This window comes from Durio zibethinus, chromosome 21 (genome assembly GCF_047325235.1).
Source record: "Durio zibethinus cultivar Kanyao isolate XHJ-2024 chromosome 21, ASM4732523v1, whole genome shotgun sequence".
NCBI lineage: Eukaryota > Viridiplantae > Streptophyta > Magnoliopsida > Malvales > Malvaceae > Durio > Durio zibethinus.
The window spans coordinates 3443296-3466711 of record NC_143182.1 but is presented as its reverse complement, the minus strand read 5'-3'; the positions used below and the strand labels follow the sequence as shown (position 1 = coordinate 3466711).

At 33.3% G+C, this 23416-nt stretch overlaps 2 protein-coding genes and 1 long non-coding RNA gene across 6 annotated transcripts; 1 reads left to right on the top strand and 2 right to left on the bottom strand.

The window, feature by feature from the left end:
• The first annotated feature begins 1199 nt into the window (after nucleotides 1-1199).
• Nucleotides 1200-8355, top strand: CRK3 (CDPK-related kinase 3). 3 transcript variants are annotated; one of them, XR_016331662.1, is made up of 11 exons: nucleotides 1200-1989; nucleotides 4242-4372; nucleotides 4693-4734; nucleotides 5019-5127; nucleotides 5233-5311; nucleotides 5830-6126; nucleotides 6278-6387; nucleotides 7011-7118; nucleotides 7229-7426; nucleotides 7794-7961; nucleotides 8045-8355. XR_016331662.1 is itself a non-coding variant. In XM_022901857.2 (11 exons), the coding sequence occupies exons 1-11, from the start codon at nucleotides 1417-1419 to the stop codon at nucleotides 8180-8182; spliced, it is 1818 nt and encodes a 605-aa protein (XP_022757592.1). In that variant the 5' UTR covers nucleotides 1200-1416; the 3' UTR covers nucleotides 8183-8355. The 3 variants fall into 3 exon arrangements, 2 of the variants coding, with proteins under 2 accessions (XP_022757592.1, XP_022757593.1); XM_022901857.2 differs by having other exon boundaries at nucleotides 7364-7426; XM_022901858.2 differs by lacking the exon at nucleotides 7011-7118 and having other exon boundaries at nucleotides 7364-7426.
• A 3731-nt stretch (nucleotides 8356-12086) lies between these two features.
• Nucleotides 12087-12741, bottom strand: LOC111305983 (SAUR-like auxin-responsive protein family). Its single transcript, XM_022903871.2, has one exon. It carries the CDS (start codon nucleotides 12602-12604, stop codon nucleotides 12263-12265), a length of 342 nt encoding a protein of 113 aa, XP_022759606.1. The 5' UTR covers nucleotides 12605-12741; the 3' UTR covers nucleotides 12087-12262.
• A 7322-nt stretch (nucleotides 12742-20063) lies between these two features.
• Nucleotides 20064-22874, bottom strand: LOC111305982 (uncharacterized). Of its 2 annotated transcripts, none has more exons than XR_016331006.1 (2): nucleotides 21803-22874; nucleotides 20064-21680 (listed from the first exon to the last, which is right to left on the bottom strand). It is a non-coding gene; the product is annotated as an uncharacterized LOC111305982 (long non-coding RNA). The 2 variants fall into 2 exon arrangements; XR_016331007.1 differs by having other exon boundaries at nucleotides 20064-21096.
• Between the last annotated feature and the right edge of the window lie 542 nt (nucleotides 22875-23416).

Below are 23416 nucleotides of genomic sequence, written 5' to 3'. Positions count from 1 at the left end.
TAGATATATGAAATGGTAGTGATAGAAGTTAAATTGATAATAGTCATTATTTTAAATACAAAAATATTAAACTTCTAATCAAATCAAAATAGGTAACCATAAAAAAATTTTATATTTAATTTTTAATTATTAAAATTAAAATTAAAATTCTAATATGTTACAAACAAATTATAGTTGACGATTAAAAGAACACGACAATAATTAACAAATTAACATCAAATAATCACTGATATAAATCTTCATTATAACATATTTTTCGAATTTAACAATTGTATGATGATTTACTAATTACATTTCTATCAATGTTTAAAGTACGCAACATTTGCATGCTTGAACTATAAGTCCATAGCCAAAAGCTCAATATTGTAAAATGTTTTTTTTTTTTTCTAGATTTAACCAAATCTCAATCATTAACGGGCAATGACGTGAGATTTCTTTCCAAAAATGAAAAAAAAAAAACCAAAATTTCATGTTTTGTTATTCATGAAAATTTGGTTATTAGTAATAAGTATAGTTTATAATTACTTAATAAATACCCCCAAAAAACATTGGATTAGAAAAGCTGGAAGAGTAATTTTATCTTATTTCAAGGGTTATTAGCAAAGAAAATTATATTTCAGATAGTGTCACGTCGAATTAAATTTCTCATCTGACTATCACTAAAGTCTCGCGTATTTCGAACCTTCGGACCATTATGTGCCTGTTTTCGACTTTTCGTCAGCTCTGATTCTCGTAAATCCTCTCCTTTGACCACTTCCCATACCATACAACTCCACAATTAAAGATATCCTTTACCATTCAAAACATACCACCTGTCCATTTGAGGGCGTTTTAGTAATATAATCATTTCCATAAAATGTCCAAAACGCTCTCAATGTCGTATTTGTAGAAGTACAGAATCAAAACTCTCTAAATTTTTTAAAAATCTCAGTATTGATTAAAAAATAATAAAATAGAAAAGTAGCAAAAGACAAAACAAAAAGCAACTTGTACAAACAGAAGAGGAAAAGAAGAGAAGAAAAAAGCAATTATTTCCCCTATTTTCGAGCTATTTTGAAAAGAAAAAAAATCGTGATTTTTCCTTTCCTTATATATAGAGAAGATTCTACAAATCCAACGTCTCAAAATTAATCCTGAAGATTTCTTTTATTTTTTTATTTTTTAATTTATAAATAATAAAAACTCTTTATAATTTCTTTGCTCAAGCTTCAACCCTTCTCTTTCTCTGTGTATCTGTCGCACTCTTTTTTTTTTTTTTCTTCTCTGACTCGAAATTCTATTTCATTCTTTTCTTTTATCGTTTTGTCGCCGCAGATCTCTTTTTATTATCAGATCAGGTGGGGAGGGAAGGAAGGTTGTTGGAACCGTCCGATGTGTAGACATTTGATTTTGTTGTGATCGGGGGGGATTTTTAGGATGGGGCAGTGTTACGGCAAAGTTAATCAAACGGGAGTAAATGAAACGACGACGTCAAATGCTACGACAACAACGACAGTGGTGGTTTCAGCCGATCGGGAACAAGCGCCGTTACAGGCGGGTAACGGCGCTGTTAATGTTCCGTCAGTGAAGAATACTCCAGCTAGGTCTTCGAACCAGAGTCCATGGCCCAGCCCATACCCTCACGGGGTGTCTGCCAGTCCGCTTCCTCCGGGAGTATCGCCTTCTCCGGCGAGGGCTTCAAGGGGTTCGACGCCGAGGAGATTCTTCAGGCGGCCGTTCCCACCGCCTTCGCCGGCTAAACACATAAAAGCGTCGCTGGTGAAGCGGCTTGGCGGGAAGCCAAAGGAAGGACCGATCCCTGAGGATCGCGGAACGGAGCCAGAGCAAGCGCTGGATAAGAGCTTTGGTTATGGCAAAAATTTTGGGGCTAAGTATGAGCTTGGAAAAGAAGTAGGGCGAGGGCATTTTGGTCACACTTGCTCTGCTAGAGGTAAAAAGGGTGAACTGAAGGATCTACCCCTTGCTGTTAAGATCATCTCAAAAGCTAAGGTACGCCGTTTTCTACTCCTTTTTACTTATTTGTTCTCAATAATTTCAGTTAATTTAAGAAATTATTTTGATATTAAGATTGTTCTCTTAATGTAGGGGTTTTTTTTGAGGTATTAGTCTTAAAATTGAATTTAATTAAAATATTCTTAAGAAAAAGTCCTTTGGTCATTGATGGTATTGCTATGTATTCCAAACATTAGATAGATATTTGTTCTTTCAATTCAAGTAAATTCAGCAGGAGTATTTCCTAGTTGAAGAAGATAAGTTACATAAGCTAGACTAATCATAGAATAATCACGTTAACGACTTTGGCACTGCCAAAATGATCATTGATATTTGGCAATTACGTGAGCTCTTAGTGACATATGTGAATTAAAAGGATACCTCTTGCTTTGATTAGCTGAATCTTTTTTGTCGGTTAGGAGGAAGCGCGATTGTGGTTGTAATTCTAGAAGACCGAAAGAAGACAAAGGTCTTTTATTTGATGATCACGTAGCGTATCTAGCAATAACACAGGGTATTTGATCAAAAGTTTAAAATGGAAATGTAACCGTAGCCACATCAAGCACAATAGAATTAGGTGGGAATGCAAACTTTGTTTCTCCAATTAGAGATTTTTTGTGTCTTATCCACGTGTTGCCGAGTATGAATTTACGGTTCTGACCTACAAAATATACAATGTTGATACCATATATATGATGACATTGTTATGGGTCGTGGCTGTTATGATTTTTAAAGAGGATACAGGTATATGACAAGACAAGACAGGATTGTGTGATTGCCTTGTTAGGGCTACCAATCTCTGATACCTTGAGTACATATGTTACTTTTTTTGTTTGAATTGCTTATAAGGAAAAACTTTACAAAGAATGAAAGGATTATTGTAGAAAAACAGAAAGAGATCCTTGCATGTGGTTTAGTATCGCACTAAAATTGTCAAGTATTTAATTAGAAACCTTTTAATTGTTTAATGCTACTATAATTTTGATATCTGATGGGAATGGTAGGTATTAACTGGAAAACATTGAATAACCAAGATATGCAATGATAAAGTCTTTAATTATTCTGCGTTATAGGTAAATGCACGCAGTTCAGATGGACCTATGCATCAAAAAGTGTTACAAGACCCATAATGAACAACCCTCTTCTCTAATGCCATAATGAGTTTACATATCAAAGTGTGCTCAGTTAAAATGACATTTAGCTATTCTGCTGCTAGAAATTAGAGGGTTTCCCAGGTGTGATATCAGCTATGGGATGAGACAAATCAAAATCATGGAGTAATATTTTCTGGATCATTAATTGTTTGCTTCATGTGAGGTAATGAGATACTTTCTCATGTATCTTACCACATGATAGGGTACTGATGTTTTGTTTGAATTTTTCTTGATAATGATCAAATGGTGATAGGAGTAGGACAAAAGAGGTATATGTTGCTGTGATGGTGGTTCTGGACATAACACAAAAAAACTTAAAAGATCAATTATCCTACAATTGATTGCAAATGAAATTTGAGGGAAATTCTGTGATACAATTTGTTTCTACCAGTTGTGGCCAAACGCAAAGGAAAATATGCTGGTGGCTTTTTGCATTTTCCAAAGAATCTAAGGGGAGGAATTTGGAGCTTCATTCAGTTTCAATTCACACCATGAGGTCATGTTAAATTTTAAATCATCTAATTACTGGAGATGTGTTATATAGTTGTCATATCTTTTAACAAGTTGCCCTATGTGTTTGTGTATATCAATTTTTATTATCCAAGCAACAAAGCTACATCCCATAGGCCATATTTCTGCCTACTTAAGAGGCTTTGTTTGACAACCTTGTTACCTTATTTTTTGTCAAAGCGATTATATCTAAATCTTTGACTTAGGATCATTCTAGCTTTTCTTTCTTTTTCTCATAATTTAAGAAGAGAACTGTTATGTTGTCTGCATTATGCTTGTAATTACTATTTCCAATTTAATTCTTTTCATTTCCCTTTTTGGTTTAGTGTTTGCTGCTATGTTCTCAAAAAGTGGTGATTAAATGTGTTGATTGGCCTCAGGGTTTGACCTGGTGTTTCCTTCTCCCTTTATTCTTTTTTGGCCAATCCTCCACTCTTTATTGGGGTAGGGTCTTTCACAGGACTAGGATCAAATCCGAGGTCTTGTATCTCTTTAAGGGGTTACACTCTTGTTCCCCAAGGGAAAAATAGAAAAGAATGAAGTGTTGATTGCACCTGCTGCATTTTAACCAGATTTATTTGACAGATGACAACAGCAATATCAATTGAAGACGTTCGAAGGGAGGTGAAAATATTAAAAGCACTATCAGGACATAACCATTTGATCAAGTTTTATGATGCATGTGAGGACGCCAATAACGTGTACATAGTCATGGAGTATGTCTTTTCTTGTTTCTGTTAAAATTTAATTTGGGAAAATGGTTTATCTTCGATAAAGCTATGTCCTTGCATTAACCTTTCTAGTTGCAGATTGTTTTATTTTTTGTCTTCAACTAGATTCCCTTCCTTTATTTTAGTAGGTTTAATTTTGTAACTTTTTGAATTTTTGTGCTTTCTAGATTTAAAATAATGATAATAATGGGCATGATTTTCTCTGTGAAAACTTGGGGAATATTCTGAATGCAGCAACGTAAAATTTTGTATTGCATTTCTAAAATTTTTGGGTCTAACATTTGTGGAATTCTGTTGCTTATCAGATTGTGTGAAGGTGGGGAGCTATTAGACAGAATTTTGGCAAGGTAACTTGGTTTTTTTGTAATATCTATGCTGTTATTCTGACGTATTCACCATTGTGTTTGAATATCATTATCTTTATAGAAACCAGAGGGTTAGATAAATGTCATCTTTTGTTATACCCTTGGATTTGTCATGTTAATGGTTGTTAATTAGGTTTTAATCCCCCCATTTTAATTCACTGACTTTTTGCCATTAGATTTGATGTGATCATACAGAAGAGTAAATGGTCACCAATGTGATTAGTTTGTTATATTGTGACATTGAGATGAGAATTTCTCTATTCCAGGGGAGGAAGGTACACTGAGGAAGACGCAAAAGCTATAGTTGTACAAATATTAAGTGTGGTTTCATTTTGTCATCTTCAGGGAGTTGTGCACCGTGACTTAAAACCAGAGGTTTTTACTTTAGCATTTTATTTTAAATGGATTGTGAAACTGAAAAGTATATGTTCTGGGATATTATCATATGTCTGATGCTATTCTTTATTGCTTGAGCTACAGAACTTCCTTTTCGCTTCTGGTGGTGAAGATGCTGACATGAAACTAATTGATTTCGGTCTTTCTGACTTTATTAGACCAGGTAATGATTGATTATCACCCATCAACTTTAGCTTGGTTCACAATGAACACACCTCCATTCATAGCTTTTGTAAAGCTATCAAACAGATTGTGAGCAGTGATGATAATCTACCACCTATATTTTGTTTGGTTCCTTTCTAGATGAGTAATGTTGTATATTCTTGTAGGATAATTGGGTATAAACATAAAAAATTGCAGAAATGTTCTAGCGCTTTTGTTCTGCTGTAAATTGGAGAAGAAATTAAGTTTTTTTTATTCATATGAAACCCTAAGCGTATAAACCCTAATGGAGCAAAATGTTGCAGTATTAACATTGACAATTGAATATGTCTGCACATGTCTGAATGGGTTACTAATTAAGAAACTAATGTAATATGAAATGGATAAATTTATACTGGATGCATATCAATTTCCATTTTCTGTATTTTATAAAGGTCATTATACAGTAGACTGGATGTCAGGTCACTGCTAATAGTCTGTTTATTTTTTTTAACTTTGTGCCGTATATGTTTGTAACAGAAGAAAGACTAAATGATATTGTTGGAAGTGCTTATTATGTTGCTCCTGAAGTTCTGCATAGATCTTATAGTCTGGAAGCAGATATATGGAGCATTGGAGTAATCACCTACATCTTGTTATGTGGAAGCCGGCCATTCTGGGCACGTACGGAATCTGGAATTTTTCGTTCTGTGCTAAGATCGGATCCCACCTTTGATGATTTGCCTTGGCCATCTGTCTCTCCAGAGGCCAAGGACTTTGTTAAGAGACTCCTAAACAAGGATTACAGAAAAAGAATGACTGCTGTTCAAGCACTAAGTAAGTTGGGACTTTGTACTAAACTGGTTAATACATGAATTTTATCCCATTGTGAAAATAATCAATTGCATTTGTCTGACAAGCCAGTCACTTTTGGTGGTAGGATTAGCACAGATCAACTGAATTATATTGCACTTTTATATCATTTCAGCGCACCCTTGGTTGCGGGATGAAAGCCGTTCCATCCCTCTTGATATATTGATCTATAAGTTAGTTAAGTCATACCTTCAGGCGACACCATTCAAACGTGCTGCACTAAAGGTACAATTTTTCTGTTTTTCTTTTTTATTTCAGAAATGTGCACAGCAACTTTCTGAACCTTTGCTGTCTTTTCTTCCTTCCCTCTCTTTTCCTCCCTCTTAGCACTTCCTTGAGGGTATTTCTTGCTTTAGCTTGCCAAAATTCTTTCTGACAAATTCTAGTAAAAAGCTGAGATTGTTATATGAAATAGCGCAGTTGAACTAATATTTTAATTTTCAACTATCCAAATATGTTAAAACTGCAAAACATCCTTTGCAACTGTAGATTTTTGTGAATAGTAGTGGTATACTTATGAAGGTTCGGAATTCTAATTGGTATTTTCAGGTGTGCGTTTTAGCTTAACTAAGATTCTTGTTATATTGCATTGGTATCATTTTCAACTGAAGTTAGGTTTTTGGTATTTTTATGTAAAAATTAAAACTCCTCAGCTAATGGAATTGAGAGAACTGTACTTTTGTAGCAATTAACCATGACGTCCAACATGATTGTTTTTGACTGGCTAGAGCATGTTGAAATATATTTGTGTGTGTGTGTGTGTGTGTGTGTATGTAAGGGTGCATGAACATGAGTTTTGCTTTGTGTCACCCACTAACTTGTATCTTCGTAATTGTTACAACTTGTAGGCTCTTTCAAAAGCATTGACTGAAGATGAGCTGGTTTATCTCAGGGCACAATTCAGGCTGTTGGAACCGAATAGAGATGGGAGTGTCTCTCTTGAAAATTTTAAAATGGTTATTGACTGCCTCTTAATCCTAACAATTCAAGTTTTGCAACTAAATTGGTTAATTATTTGAAGCTGATTTCTTTTCTGTTCATTGGTGTGACATGTTGACTTAATTAGGCAATGATGGGGTGTCTCAGTAATCTGTCCTTGTTTTCCACCTTTTTAAGGGGACCTTATCTTTGATCTCTCTGCTTTTTTATTATTTTATTTAAATTATAAAAAATTTATGACACTAGGATATCAATTTTGCAGGCACTTGCTCGAAATGCTACTGAAGCAATGGGTGAATCTAGGGTACCTGACATTCTTAATAGTGTAAGGCTCTTTCTAGAAGTTCTCCTTGGTGGCAATTTTTATTAATCGTTTTTCTCACAATTTAGTGTTTTTGGTTAGACATTTTGGCTTAAGGGTCTTCGGGCCTGGAAGAAAATGGTTTTCATTTTAAATTGCTTTATTAATATCGAAATATCCATGAACCATGGTGTTTGTATATGCTTTTACTTTTCCAAAATGTTTAAGCATCTTAATCAGCATTCATGATTTTTACCTGCTTCTATCACCTTAATTCTGCTTTGTAAGGTTTGTGTTTTTCTTAGAATACCAATAGACATCTCTCCACTCCTTTGGTTCTCATTTGTCATTTGAATTTCAGTTCCTCACGGTTGCATTATTGTTTGCTCAGATGGGATCACTTGCATACAGGAAGATGTACTTTGAAGAGTTTTGTGCAGCAGCGATTAGCACACATCAACTGGAAGCAGTTGAAGGTTGGGAGCAGATTGCCTCCACTGCTTTTGAGCATTTCGAACAGGAGGGCAATCGAGTAATTTCAATTGAAGAATTGGCACGGGTAAGTTGTTTCTTCCAAACCTCACAGCGTCATCTTGTCCTAATAACTTTTTTATGTTGTGATTCCTTTTGATTTGATTACAGGAGTTGAATGTTGGCCCTTCAGCATATTCATTCCTCAAAGACTGGATCAGTGTCTCGGATGGAAAGCTTAGTTTACTTGGGTATACAAAATTTTTACATGGTGTGACGCTTCGTAGCTCGAATACAAGACATCACTAGTTTTTTAGCCATTGATATATATAGTTCTTAAAAATTCATGGCATTCTGAATGATTTGTGATTTTTTTTTTTTTTAAATTTAATTTTCTTTTAGGGTTGGTTACAGAAAAATGTGCATAAGTGAATATTTTAGTAAGATTGTTGCGGAAATTTTACCGTGAGAATTTCTTCTTACTCGTATCCAAAATTTGCATTTAGTGCATGTATGTCGGTTTGAGTTGGAGACGCTAAAGTCATTGGTGCTGAAAGGATCAATGGAAAAAACCCAATGTCAATCTTTTCATAAAATTTACAAAATTTTTCATTATCTCGGCATTTTATAGTTATCGTCACTTCCCTCCAGAGTTTGACTTTGTCATAATAGTTGTCTAAGTCATATTTGTGCTCAAAATTTTGGTTGAATTAATTTAGAATGATTTGAAATTAAATTAATTTTATTTTAAAATTTAATCATTTGAATTTAAACTCAAAACAGTTCAAAATATCAAATTTAAAAAATTCAAACTCGAAATAATCTAATTCTGCCAGTTTGATTGACTCCTCCCTAGACTGTCGTTGCAAGCGGGCAAGGGCGGAGCATGGCTGTATGTGGTTCTGAGTAAGCTAGAGCGGCCTTTAAGCCCAAAACTTGGGCTCTAGGCTCAAGCCCGTGGGATATAATCCATTTTTGGCATAGGGAACTAGAGCCCAGAAGTCATGGTTATTTGAGGAAATAAACCAGGATATATTTACAGCCATGCGTTATATGGTGGTGAAGTTTGACTGTTCATAGATTTCTGATTCAAGCCTACAAAATACAAGAAACTTCCTTTTCAATCCAGCGCAAGCAGGTTTCAATCTGAATTCTAAATCGGAGTAGAATGCAGCCAGAAAAAAGGGCCATTTCACAATGGCAATTCCGGTTCCACCACAACATTATGAATGTGTTTTTAAAATATCGTATGCATAAATCAACGGGCTTCTTGACAAGGATTAAGGTGGGGTTAATTGAGTTGACTGGTTAGAAGTTTCTTGTCAATTGACTTACTATTACTAACCACTGTATTTTCCCATTAATCAGGGCTTCGCTTAGACGAACGGAACGTTACTTATAACAAAGGACTCCTTTTATTTCCTTTAAAGCACTATGATTTAGACATACATCTGCCGGAGTAAGTACATGTCCTTGTCCAGATTAAATTTCCTTACACCAAATGCAGGCTTAATAATTACCATATCCTTATAAAAATTCTTGCAACACACTTAGTCACGGGTTTAGAAATTTTTGGAGTGTTCATAATTTATTTATTGATGAATTGTGGATGAATTTGTTAATTTTGTCGACGAAAAATATATTTAAATTTTTTTTAATCTTTGGAGATATACGTGAATATCCAATTAATATACATAGATCCACTAATATGACAGTGCTGTACAATTGAAGCCAACATTCGAAAATATACCATGATTATTTCCATGTCTCCCAAAATAGTAAGTTACGTTTCACGTGACTCCCACCATATGGTTTTCCCAACAATTAATTTAACACATTGAAATCTCAACACTTTTTTAATTTTATTTTTTTATTAAAGGACGCACCACCCATGCATCATGCATGGCTAATCCGAGCAAAATTGAATGCAGTGCATAGCGTATTTTCATAAGTGATAAGTGATCTATTGATTAAGGTCATGAGTATCATTTCTCCATACATACATATAGAGAGAAAGAAACAACGCTAGCTTCACCAGAATTTATTGCAAAATAACATATATTTTTCTTTTTTTTTTCTTCTTTACTCCCAGCATATATATGTACCAAAAAGAAATACAAAGACAGGAGCAATCACATTTCTTATAATAATATTTCTGCGTTAACATTTCATTTCAAAAAGTAGTACTACTACAAGTCTACAACTAAAATGTGAAAAACATCATAAATGAAGCAATTAGGTCTTGCACTCAATTCTAATCCTACCTTTTTTGCTGCCTGGGCTGGTTGATTATTGGAGCTCTTTGAGATAAGATTTGGTTGTGTTCCAAATTCCAATCCTTTTCTCTTTCGTCACATTAACAAGTTGGACGCTCAGTCCAGGTCTATTAACATCACCATCTAGTTGCAACTCATCATCAATACTTTGAATGCGATAACTAGGCTCAGTGCAAAACCAAAGAAAAAAAATATAGAAAACGAAATGTTAAATTAAAGTTTTATCTTCAAATTCATTTTATTGATATTTAGTCAATTGGAAGAAGTCTGTTGATCAGAATATTACTTGAGCTAGCTATAGGAATGCTTCATACAATATTTTTAGTTCTAATTGCTAAAAACAAATACCGTATATATGGATAATTGCTTGTAAGTTGTAACTTACAAGTTCCAACTTTCCAAGCGATATTTTGTTGGTTTCAATGTCACTTTTACAATATGAAAAGAAAAACTTATTCAAGAACAGACAAATAAATTAATCCTCCATGACCCTCTTTAATTAAACAATATTGAGACAAACAAAAGCTCTTTAAATGGGTAGTGCCATTGGCATTAACTCTATCAAAACTTTTAGTGTGGTACAGTCAAACCCCACCACGACCACCCAGACCCACAAAGTTTTCTTATCTGTCGTAGCTTTAAACGTTCAATTTTCCGTAACATAGATGGTTCCAAAGGCTGCCAGTGAAGCTCGTTATTTCTGAACCATATAAACCTTAATAAATACAGTCTGAAAAAAAGTACAAACTGCCTTTGTTTGTTGTCTGGTTTTAAAGGCAGATGTGTACCCTACAAAAACATTAAAAAAGAAAAAAGCCTTGGTGTCAACGGAAGGAGTTACTTGCGTAGCCAAAGCATGGGATTGAACCTACCCTCCATTACTCATTCTCTTGACTCTATCAACACCTTTTTCAATTCCTCCTCCCATCACTTAACTCAATTCAATGCGGTCCAGACAACAAAAAAAAAAAATGTTAAACCTTAAAGCACATGTTTATGTTTTAAAAAATCTCAATTCACTCTCTCAAGTCTTTCACATCTGTTTGCATGTAGGATACAGTCTTTCACACACTTCAAAGAATTCTCATTTTTTTCGTGAATCTAAGAGAATGGTCCATTCTTTAATTTCTACAGCTTTCTTCCTGCCTACTCAGTTCTTGATAACTATGAAAACTGATTCTTCATCGGTATATAAAAAAAAAAACTAATTTTGTTGACTTACGTTTATCCCTTTGGTTAAGGGATAAGATATAATCACAGTTTATAACACAAAATCTGTATAGATAAAGATACAATAATTTGTTGCAATTTGACCATAAACAACAGTAAAGGATTAAAATTATCAGTCTTTTAATCCGATAATTAAATATATCACCGTTGTTTTTCTAAAAAAATAGTGGGTCAATTTTCTTTCTTGTAAAGTACTACTCTTTTAACTTTTGTTGCTCATTTGCTGATAAGACTTTTTGATATGAACTTCAGCAACATATCAATGTCATTTTTCAAGAGTTGGCATAGAAGGAAAAATGAAATTCCAAACATTTCATGCCTCACCACTAAATGTAAAATTTTTAGCCAGTTTAATTAACTTCATGATTACTGAGAGTGATTTCCACAGTTATCGTGCCCAATATTTCAAACTTAAAGCAAAAGCAATGACCCTACCAAAAGCTCTTGTCTATTCTACTGATGCCAGACACCATTCAATTCTTCAAAATATTCATCTTTAGCATTGAAAAGAAAAGAAAAGGAAAGAAAAGAAGAGAAAAGAATAACAAAAGAAAAGAAAAAGGCAGTTACTTCTTCTTTTTCATTGTGGTTCCTAACAAAATAACGAAGTCACTGCAATTGCAAGCAACATTTTGGTTATTATCGCATCATCTTTTATCATCATCCTTATCAACCAACCATCTAAGGTCTACCAAGAAACAGGAAAAAGCAATAAAACAAACTAAAAATGAAAAACACTCCCGAATTTACAAAACCAAGAAAAAGATTATACTACTAATTAAAATCTATTTCTTCATGGTTTAGGGCGCCCTTGTTTGGCACATAGAAAACCATAAATCATTTTTATCTTTTTTGTTCTTTTTTATCTGTTACTAACAAGAATTCAAACCCTAAAACATCCGATGTGATGTTGATGATCAAGGGACTTTTCCCTATCAATCAAGCCCCGGACATTCCTAAACTCCTCTACATGACATGGGATTGTGATCGTACCCTTCTGATCGAACCCATACTCTTCCTCAGCTTCTTTCAACAGTTGCATGAACAAGGGGTGATTAAAGTATATAACAGGCACCACAAATCTCTGTTGCTCCTCTCCTTCTGATCCAACCTTGATAGCTAAACATCCTTTTGGCACATCCCTCGCTTGCTTCTTCCCATGATGATGATGAAGGTGTGGTAGGTGTAAATGAAAGCTCCTCAAACTTTTCTCTCCACTACCCATTTCTCCAACAATTACCCAAAAAAACCCCAAGAACAAGAACCCCAAAGGCAAAAACCCTACTTTCTTTAAAGAAAAAGAAAGTTACAAGGAAGAACAAGAAAAGGGCCAAGGGTCCTTTGCAATGGGTTGTTCGAAGATGGAGAGTGAAGAGTATTTGTGAGACTTAGGGACGTTGGGCATGGTTGATAATCCACACCAACATATAAACTCATACCAACCAGAAATTAGGGAAGATAAATATATAAAAATAAATAAATAAATAAATATATATATAAAGCTAAAGAAATTAATAGAAAGGGAATTGGTAGCACAGGGAGGAAAATGGGGTTTTTGTATGCTGCGGAAAACGCCAGTGTTTTCTTGCTTTTGTGTATAAAGTTGATTCCTAGACGTTAGATCTAAAGGGAATCCGATGATGATAAAAAGGGGAAGATAAGATTGATTAGTTTATCGTCGTAACGGACGAAAATGGGTAGAAAGAATGGCAAATTGTGTAATTAATGGGGAATCGAAGAGGTAAAACACGTGGATGGAGGTAGAGATGGATGTCGATTTTTTTTTTGGTTGCAAAGGAAGTTTAAGTGTTCTTGCAAGAGGGAGAAGGGATGACGGGATCGAATTTATACCTACATAATTTTTAATTCGTCTCTTAATCACTGGGTTAAGAGGGAAAAGTCGAGGGATGTAGATTTTATAAAAGGGAATAGCCGACATACGACATGGTTAGGTGCAGACGTGTAGTTTTACAATGAGCAAAAAAGAAAAAAGATTGAGACAGCCAATAGCAGGTCTCGAACTTGTCTAAGTAAACATCAAAGAGTTGGTCTGGTCTAGTCAGCTTTGTGGTCTTGTGTAATTATCAAAGGACACTATGCCTTTTTATATCTCTACAATATGTCAATATCAAGTAATTTTTTAAAATTTTTTTTACTTTGAAAAAAAAAAAGCAACCGTATTTAAAAAAATCTTGTGGTTTTAATTTTTCTTAATTGATTTATGGATTTCTAAATTCATTTTTGGTTGCCTGCTTTAAAAAAAAAAAAGAAAAGTCTTAATTTGGTTTAAATATTTCATTAGAACTTTACTTAACGGAGTAATCTTTATATTCAAGTTCAAAAATAAATAAATAAATAATGGTAAACTTAAAAATAATGAGACATTAAAAAAATCAAGTTCATGCCAATGGATGCACAATATTTTTTTATTAATTTGATAAAATTAATAATTATTATTACATAATTTTTTAGATTCACCTATGACATGACATTATTTTAATAACATATTATAATATTTTATATTTATAAGTTAGAACTAAGTTGGAATAAATAGTTTATACTATAATTCTTAGCAGCAGTATTTTTTTTTTCCATAAAAAAGATTTTGTCAGATATAGTTTAATATGATGGGAAATTTTATCATTCCAAGAGAGGCATGCGGCAAAGCAATCTTTAATTCTTTCGCCCGTGACCGTTGGCCACTTAGGAATATCAAAAGCTCAAAATCGAAGGACAGTGGGGTCCCGGAGAGTACGTACTTGTCAGTTACAGTTAGAAATACCCCCAAAAAAGGTTAGTAAAGAGAGAAATTTTAAAATTTTATTAAACGTAAATGACCAAACTCTCCTTAATTTTCCCACTATATTTATGAAGTGGTACCATCTACAATGGCTAATGGGACCCAAAATCTGGATGGTAAGATATGGTGTTGGATTGCATTGTGAACGCTGAAACAGTTAGCAAATGTGCCAATTTAAGAAAAGCACCAAGAAGTTTGTGACCCTCCGATGATCTGTAGCCAATCAGGGTCTAGATTGGATATTTAAGCATTGATGTAGAGGGTCCATTTAAGTTGGTGGGTCAGTAGCAGAGGATTTTTTTCCTATTTTTTGAGGTTAACATTTTAGTATGCTTATTTTTTTAATATGGTAATGCCAGATTTAACTTTTTAAGAAAACGAATGGGAGGGATTTATTAAGAATATTCATTTTTAATGCTTACTAATTATCGAAGTATTTGAGAATGTTAAAAGTTGAATGATGAATTTATCGAATTTATCAAAACATAAAAGTAAGACAAGATGGAGTTAAAATTTTAAAATGCGATGTTTAAATTTATAAAATTTTTAAGAGAATGAGAAAAAAATATTTAAGGAAAATGAAATAGAATAATAAAAATAAAATAGTTGTGTGCTTTATAATATAAACTTTTATTTGATATATTATCAATATATAAATTTTATACATTATCAATGAATCAAACGATAACACTTTATTAATGAGTTAATTATTTTAATTTATATATATTTATTTTAAAAATTAATTTATATTTATTAATAAATTATCATCATCTAATTTATTATAATGTATAGAATTTATATACTGATAAAACATCAAATATAAATTTTTATAATATTTTATAAATTTTGTGAGGACGGGTCTATTTGAAAATTATGAGCAATATCACAAATAAGAATTGATGATATGACTGCCAAAATATATATATTAAAAAAAAAACTCAATTTATCAAATAAAAAGATAATTCCATTTACCGTTAAATAAAATAAAATATTTGAATTTAGATGGTATAGTATACTAAAATTAGGTCAATGGGGTTGAAGTCTACACGCGGATTACCAGGTGCGACGCATTCGGCATGGTGCACACACCACTAGCAAAGGTCAAAAATTATTCCAAAATAATGATGCATTTTAGCACATGATTGCCTGCCCCATTGCCCGAATCAGAATTTGGTCTTTGGAGAAACAACATGATCGATAGCAGAGTCCTAAATTATCTTTACTGGCCCAAACACTTTGACTTGCACTAACGTTTTGACTGAGAAATGAGAAATAAAATTAGTTTGACAATTTTAATCCTCAGGGAAATCATTGATTTTGTGAAACATATTGGTTCATTTTCTGTTCTAAATTGAATCAGGTGCGTTTTAAAGAGAGTTAATTTCAAAGTTATGGCTAGGAGAAACAAGTTGTAGCCAATCCTTCCTTTCTTTTTTAAATTTTAAATTTTAAATTTTTTGGGAAAGAATAGTGAAGGTCATTTCCCTGGATTATTATAAGACTTGGTCTGTTTCAAAACGAGTGCTAATTGAAAGCAAAACATAAAAGTCGTTAACGTGGAACAAAGGGCAAAAATTAGTGTTGTCTATGTCTTGGAAAATTCTGTTGATTTCATCATTAAAAAAGCAGGAGAATATTTCTTTGATAGTTTTTTTTTTTTTTTTTAATAAAAAACTCTGCATTCAGGAAGACTTATAACATTAGTGCTTTTCTGGATAATTTGAATCTTTCGTAAAGTCTCCAATGGAATATTTCAAAGGAGATAATCTTTCAAGTTTATTTTGGAGTTTTTAATATTTTCAAATATGCTCATGATACAAAAATAGTAATGAAATATAGTTCAAATTTCCTAATGGAAGGCTACTTTTAATTGGTTTTCATAGTTTTACACAAGTTCAATTCTCAAGGCATAAAAATGATTTAAGAATTTTATTGGATGAAAATTTGGATTGGTAATGGTGGTGAGAAAGATGCAAAGTCGAGAAGGAAGTGGGGGATGGAAACACCATCCAAAGTGGGGGAGTGAGTCCGGCTTGTTGAAGAAAGCAGAAGTTATTATTTAAAGATGTTTGTGCCTACTATTATTCTTCTCTTCCTCTTTTTTGGGGATATTCCTTGCTTCTATAAATATTTTTAAGAACATTAAATCCGAAATTTAATCCAAGTAATTAATTTTTTACTCTAAAAAATATATTAAGCATATTTAAAATTCAAATCTTATGTTTTTTTGCGGTTTATTGACACCATTTTTCAGTAAAAAAGATAAAAATAATCATGTGACTTGAACTCAATTATTTGATATATATAAAATTTATAGAGATGTAGACAGTAAGGTGAAGGGTACAAATCACTACATACGGACATATGGAATTGCAGTCAATGGAATTTATAGGCAGATATTAGGAAAATGTCATTTAGGCAAAATGTATCCATCCCCTTACCTGCAGAGCACTTGTATCAAAACAACTTATTCATTATGACTCAGAATTTTTCCACAACTGTCTTTACACATAACCTTACGCTAAAAGATTTGCTCTTTGTAGCTTTACCGTCCAAAGATATGATTCCACTTCGGAATAGAGTTATTACGTTTGGGAAGGTTCTGAATTTATTTATGGGTTATGCACATCTTCCTCCCCACCACCCCAACTCACTCAGGTTGGGTCTGCGCCGTTGCCTAACACGGATTGGCTAGGCCGATGTCTGGTCTTGGTAGGAGAAAAGGGAGGCCCAATTTGTAAAGACAAGCTTGGACTCATTGATAGTGAACATCTATTAGGCTGTAGCCTAATGTTATCAGAAATGGCGCATCAGCAATCTCTGGTCATTTTTTCAAAATTTCTTGCTGCAAGAAAAGAAGGGGGAAAACAACGCATGAAAAGTTTGCAGTAAACAAAATTTTACTATTTCAGAAAGAAGAGTAGCGGCGCTTTGTTGATTTGCATAAAACTTCTATGAACACAAAGGCTAAGAGAAGAAATGGAAGTGCAGTTTTAGGATGTCTGTTATTGTTTAACTCATTTTAGTTTATTAACTAGAATATACTGCATCGTTTACTTACTCGTACTACAAATTTCGGAAACCAAATTAACTCCAGTTTGTCGAAGGTAGTTTTGTCTGAAAAGGCTGCAATATAATCTGGAGAAATCAAAGGTGAATCTTCCTTTCTCCGTTGGATTTTTAGGAAGTCGATTACTAGAATAAGCATTTGTGTGATTTGACACTCACAACATTGGCAAATGCAAAAGAATCCTTTTTATGACAAAAACAATCATGAAGAAAGATTTCTTTGCAGAACTAGAAGATGGGTTGACAGCAGTTGCTGAAGTCCGAACTTTGCGAGCTTTGCTAATTGGTGTTGCCAGATTTATGACAGGATAGAAGGGAAAACTAAATGGTGAACTGGTTTTATCCATTTGATCATTGAAACCTAGCTCCAAATCTGGTGGTAACCAAATGCTATTATTTCTTTAACGTATGTATGGTCCATTCAAATCTGAATTTAGGAATAAGCAATGGCTAGAGGATAGAAGATAAAAAGTAAAATCCCAATTGGCAATAATGTGCTATAAGAATTGAAGACCAAGATATAATTAAGCCAGGGAAGTAAGTGAGCTGAAAGGAACCAAGACACTAGAACTTGAAACCCCAAATCTAGAAGCCGTTGTTGCTGATGAGCTATTGCCACTAACTATATATCATTGCCAGCGAGCAAGGTTTTAAATAGTGCTCGCAACGCGATATAACGGCTGTTATTTAGCGATAGTGTCGCCTACCGCTTTCGTTATTTATCCACGATGGGGCGTGATTAACAATTACACCTATAATGGTTGTTTGCGGCCATAAATAGCTGCATAATAATAAAAAAAAAGGGTTATAACGGGACATTAAAGCTGTTATTTATATTTCTTTTCATTAAATAAAATGAATACACATTCCAAAATAATAAGAAGACCATGCCCAAAGTCTAAATTATTTAGTCAAATTTAAATCCCAATCAAAATAATCATAACAAAGACAATATAATGATAAAACTCTAGTAAAGGAACCAACTTTCAAACTGTCAAACCCATTTTGCCACCTTATGGGATCTTTGAGTTTAACAACTTAAGAACTATGTGATCCCATAAAATAATTGCAAATAGCTCTCAAATCAATTTAATGGAAAGGAGAGAGTTGAAATTGCTTGAGAGAAATACAAGGAGTTTGGATAAGGTCATGGGTGACTTTGTTTTAGAATGAAAAAGCCAAGTGAACAAAGAGGGAAAGACAAGAGGGAAGTTGACGTCAAATATAAATTGGTTTTTATTTTTTATTTTGGTCATCTATTTTTTTACTTTTTGGGAAATTGGTATTTGAAATTTTTTTATGATTTGGATAAAAATTTAATAGAGTTGTTAGTTGCTAAATAGTGAATTTAATTTTTTATTATCTAAAATATAATTTTATAATAAAAATTTAATATTATTAAGTATATTTATTATTAATTTTTTTATAGCTAATATTTTTAGATAAGAAGTCTTAGAACAAAAGTAAATAATGAGAAATACGTTTTTGGAAATGTTTTAAAGGTTTTAAATTTTAGAAAAAAATTTTGAAAGAAAATGAGAGATGACATGTACAAGTGTTTTTACATGTATCTATACCATTTTAATCCATTTACCTTAATAATTATACTTAAAAATATTTAAATGTTAATTATTATTCTTTTTTATTAGATTAATTTATAATATTAATTTCATAATGATAATTTGTCATAAATTATATCTATTTATAGCATTTATATAGACAAAATTCATGGATATATTAATTATCAACATTTTAGATATGTATATTGATTTATAACTAAAACTAAAAAATGTAAAATATTTATTTTAATATATAAATTAAAGAATTAAAAAATTATAAATTACTTTAAATATAATAAGCATGTTTATAATTATTATTTATTTTTATTTTATAATAAATTGTTTAAAATTAAAAAAAAATTCATAATCGTGATGAATATGATTATCATTATTTTATCCGTTATGTTTGTAATTATAATCAATGCGACGTGATTGAAAACGTGACAATGACTGCAATTTAAATCTCTATCAGTGAGTCACTATTATCACCATCCGGCTTTGAGGAGAAAAAAGAAAAAGAAAAAATAAAAAAAGCCCAAATAGGGAAATAGTAAATACTAAATAAAGAGGGGTGGGGGAGAAAGATTGGCAGCTAAAAGAAGGAAACTGAAAAGAACAAAACAAGAACTACCGTAATAATACTTTCTATTTGAGTGAAATTGTGTTAAAAACTTAAAATGCTTTTTCTTTGTTCGGGGTTGGAAGAAATAAGTTAAATTATGTATAAAATTGATCCAATTAATAGAACCATGATTCTTAAATATAGAATCCAAATCATTGTGTGAGATCGCATGAATTATACTTATTCTTACTATATTTTCCTCGATTTTTCCATCAACAACGTATTGGAAAACAGTTCCATCAAACAGATTGGCATTAGCATTAATGGCACTCAAAACATGAGTTCAAATCATGGGCCCCTCTAACTGATGGGGAAGCAGATAACAGCCCTGAAAAAGTTTGCTAAGATGAAATTAAGCCAAGATATGTTTAGTGGTAAAGTTAAAATTTTAATGTGCGATCATCAATTCAATTATAAGTACTAGAATGTAACCACATGCCAGGAGTAACTGTTTAGGTGCTCAACATCATGTTCGAAGTGCATTAACCACGTATAGGAAAACAGTTCCTTCAAACAGATTGGCACCGCAATGCTGGCACTCGACATGGGTACAAATCATCGGCCCTTCCAGTTGATGGGGAAGTAGATAGTAGCAACATTGAAAATTTTTGCTAAGATGAAATGAAGCCATGACTGCAGTGAATCTCGGGATATGTTTATAAGTTAAAACATTAATGTCTACATTGCAATCTTAGATACTACTAGTACTATTTATGTACTTAAAAATCCTGTGTAAAAACTCAAAAAACTCCAAAGTCTTGGTCAAGTATACACAAAACACACCAATCATTCACGGGGAAATTCCTGTGGCCTCAAGGCTTCAAGAATTCATCAAACACGGCCCCAATAAACATCTTTTCTCTCTCTAAAAAACAAGGGTGCTAAAAGCTAGCCTCGAAAACAAGAATTCAAAGCAAAGCAGAAAGTGTTTTACTTTATTGTTTGGCAAAGGTCAAAAAGATCCAATTCCCCAAAAGGTAGTTCTTTAGGGGACATCATTTCATACGAGTGCTTTTTCAACAAAATGAATAAAAAAATAATTAAGAAAAAAGAGAGAAAAAGAAAAGGATAACTATCCAAATCCAGTGATTCAAACTATAGAAATCAGGAATATTAATGTTTGTGATAGTCTCAACGTACAAATGCACATACAAGTAATACAAGTATTAAAAAAAAAAAACTGCCATTTGTTTCCTAGATTCCTAACCAGGATTTTAATACACAAACTTTCACCGCTCAAAGCACTAGAAGTACTCCATTGCTAATCTTTCGGCTGAGCTTGTAAAAAGTAAGGTGATTGTTGGTCAATGTAGGGGTTGTGGGAAGGACAAAGGGAGCGGAGGATTTTAGATGATAAATGCCGGTGTGACAATCTAGTGGGATACGTGTTACCTAAGGCCTATAGGCCTATATAAACTCTTCTCTGCCAATCTTTCTAATCAACTGTTTCTTCATGTGTTCTGTTCTCACCATCCATGAGTAAAGCAAGAGCAAATTATGGAAAACGTATGATGGGAAATGAAAACAATAGTAAAATTTTACGCCTCGTTCTGATCGCAAATTCCCTAAAATGTACTGAAGAAGCACAAACATTGGGAAAAGCTCCCTTCAAACGATAGTTACTTGTTAATTAAAGCATGTGCTTTACTGCAGAAAGCTCCTTAAACCTGTTGTAGGAAACACAAAATAAGTAACCACACATCTGAATCCCTGGAGGTGAACTGATCACTCTTGAAAGCCCAGGAGGAGAGAAGAAAGCATTTGATGGAACAATTAAGGGTGTTATTTTACTAAATTTCAACACTCAACATTGACATCATGATGATCAAATTTAGGGTTTTAGATAAGATGTTATGACAAAGCCAAGGCATGTGGGTTTCCTTTAATCAGACCCATATCTGTGCCCACACTTCCATTGGCACGGCTCTTACTGGCACAGCTCTTACTTGCACAAGCTGTCATTGTCCTATGCTCTAGCTCAACAAGACATGTAATTTTTACAGTGAAAGGTCCATTATTCACTCCCAATAACACAAGCTAGGTAGCTAGAGAGAAACTAAAAATAGAATAAATATAACTGAGATATTCAAAATTATTCCTGCATCATATTAAAATCAAGACTTAATACATTTCCTTCACCATGCAAAGCAGGTAAGAGATAATACAGATCTAATTAGTATACATAAGTGAAGAAGAAAGCTGATAAAGAGCCATGTGTGCATATATGAGTAAAGGCCATTTATGTTAATACCTACACAGAAAATCAAACATCCCCTCAGAATTGAATTTAGTAACTCCTCATTGCAAGAAATCTTATTTAATGGAATTTTCAACTGTAGTTAAAGAAAGGACAAGTCTTTCTTTTCCGTTTACCTTTGTTTCGTCACTCAGGCCAAGCTTTATTCAAAAGGATTCATTTTGGGTGAAGAGCCAAGCTCTCCACCCTGAAACCCTAGAGAGATGGAAAAAGAAGGAAGAAAGGGGTAGAGTTAAAAAGTAGGGATAAATGTTTACCAAAGATCAAAGCCAGATCTGAAAACAGCAGAAGCAGACAGATCAGATACAGGAAGCCATCATGGGAAAGATCTGCCTAATGATGAACCAGAAAGGAGGGTTAGGACTGACAAAAAAAAAAAATCGTAGCACCGCAGAAAAAGGAAAAACAAATAAAGAGTAATGATGAAACTTTTATGCAGATGATGAAAATAAAATTGGTCAAAAGCCTTCATCATTACACCAATCTGCACATAACTAACAACCTTAATTGCTCTAAAAACAAAATACCCAATGATCTAAAACCACCAAATTTTCCCAAAAGAGGAAACAAATAACGCCCAAAAGAATCATTAAAGCTGAAAACCCAAACCTTTACATGCTGCAGTTCATGATCTAGAATCTAGCCTTTGCTTCGCAGTTCCATATGGGAGCAATAATTGGGGGGAATGAAGCCTGGTCCGACGACACTGGCATAATTTCAATCCATTACAACAATAAGCAGACCCATAGAAGCAAACTAATGCAAGAAAATGGACTAAAAGAAATGTCCTCGAGCCAGACAACATTCCCCTCAAAAGAGCAGCTCCCTTGGAACATCCCAATTAGAACTATCTTCAACGAGACTTTTCTCATGAATTGTTGGTTTGACAAGAAAGTTTCTCTGATTCTCTTATATATTTATCTCCCAAGAGTCTCGCCTGTCTTCAAGGGGGACTGAGACAGAGAAAGAGAGACAGAGACAGGGAAAGAGAGATAGAGAGAGATGGGAGAGTGGTGGTGTTGGGTGATAATGAGATGATGAAGAGAATGATATGGATGAAGTGGGGTTTTTAAGATGAGTAAAAAGAGTGGAAAGCCAACGTTAAAAAAGACAAAATATAGCTGCAGACTCGACCCTACCAGCTGTTTTCTCAGTTCCAGAAATGACCACGACCCCATGCATCTAATAATCTCTCTCTCTCTCTCTCCTACTCTATATCAATTCACCTTTTTCTTTTCTCTCTATACATTGGGTGTTATCCGTATGTATCAGAAACCATGTTTTAAACCTTTATCGACCGTTGGATTCCTTTGATGATTATGATGTTAAACTTCTCGTTCAAGCAAAGTTGACTGAGAAATGAGTGCATTATTGGAGTAAAACCCACCGTTTGATTTAGGGGCATGATGTTTGATGGTGTCATCAAGCATAATAAAAAAAAAACTACTGAGATTGCACTGTCCATTCGGTTTATATAGCCTAGAAATCCAGACCCTTAAAGAACCGTAGGATTTGTGAGATTTTTGAAGAATGAATGATGTTAAAAAGACTGTACTACCATAAAAATATAATGATGACATAAATAATTGAATAGAAAAGGAATCAAAGTAAAGGAAGGCCTAAAAGTGAGTCAGAGGAGTGGTTGAGTTATTGAGCTGCCCCATAATGGAAAATACATTTAATATCTCACACCTTTTAGCATTGAATTAAAAAAAAAATTTATAGTAATT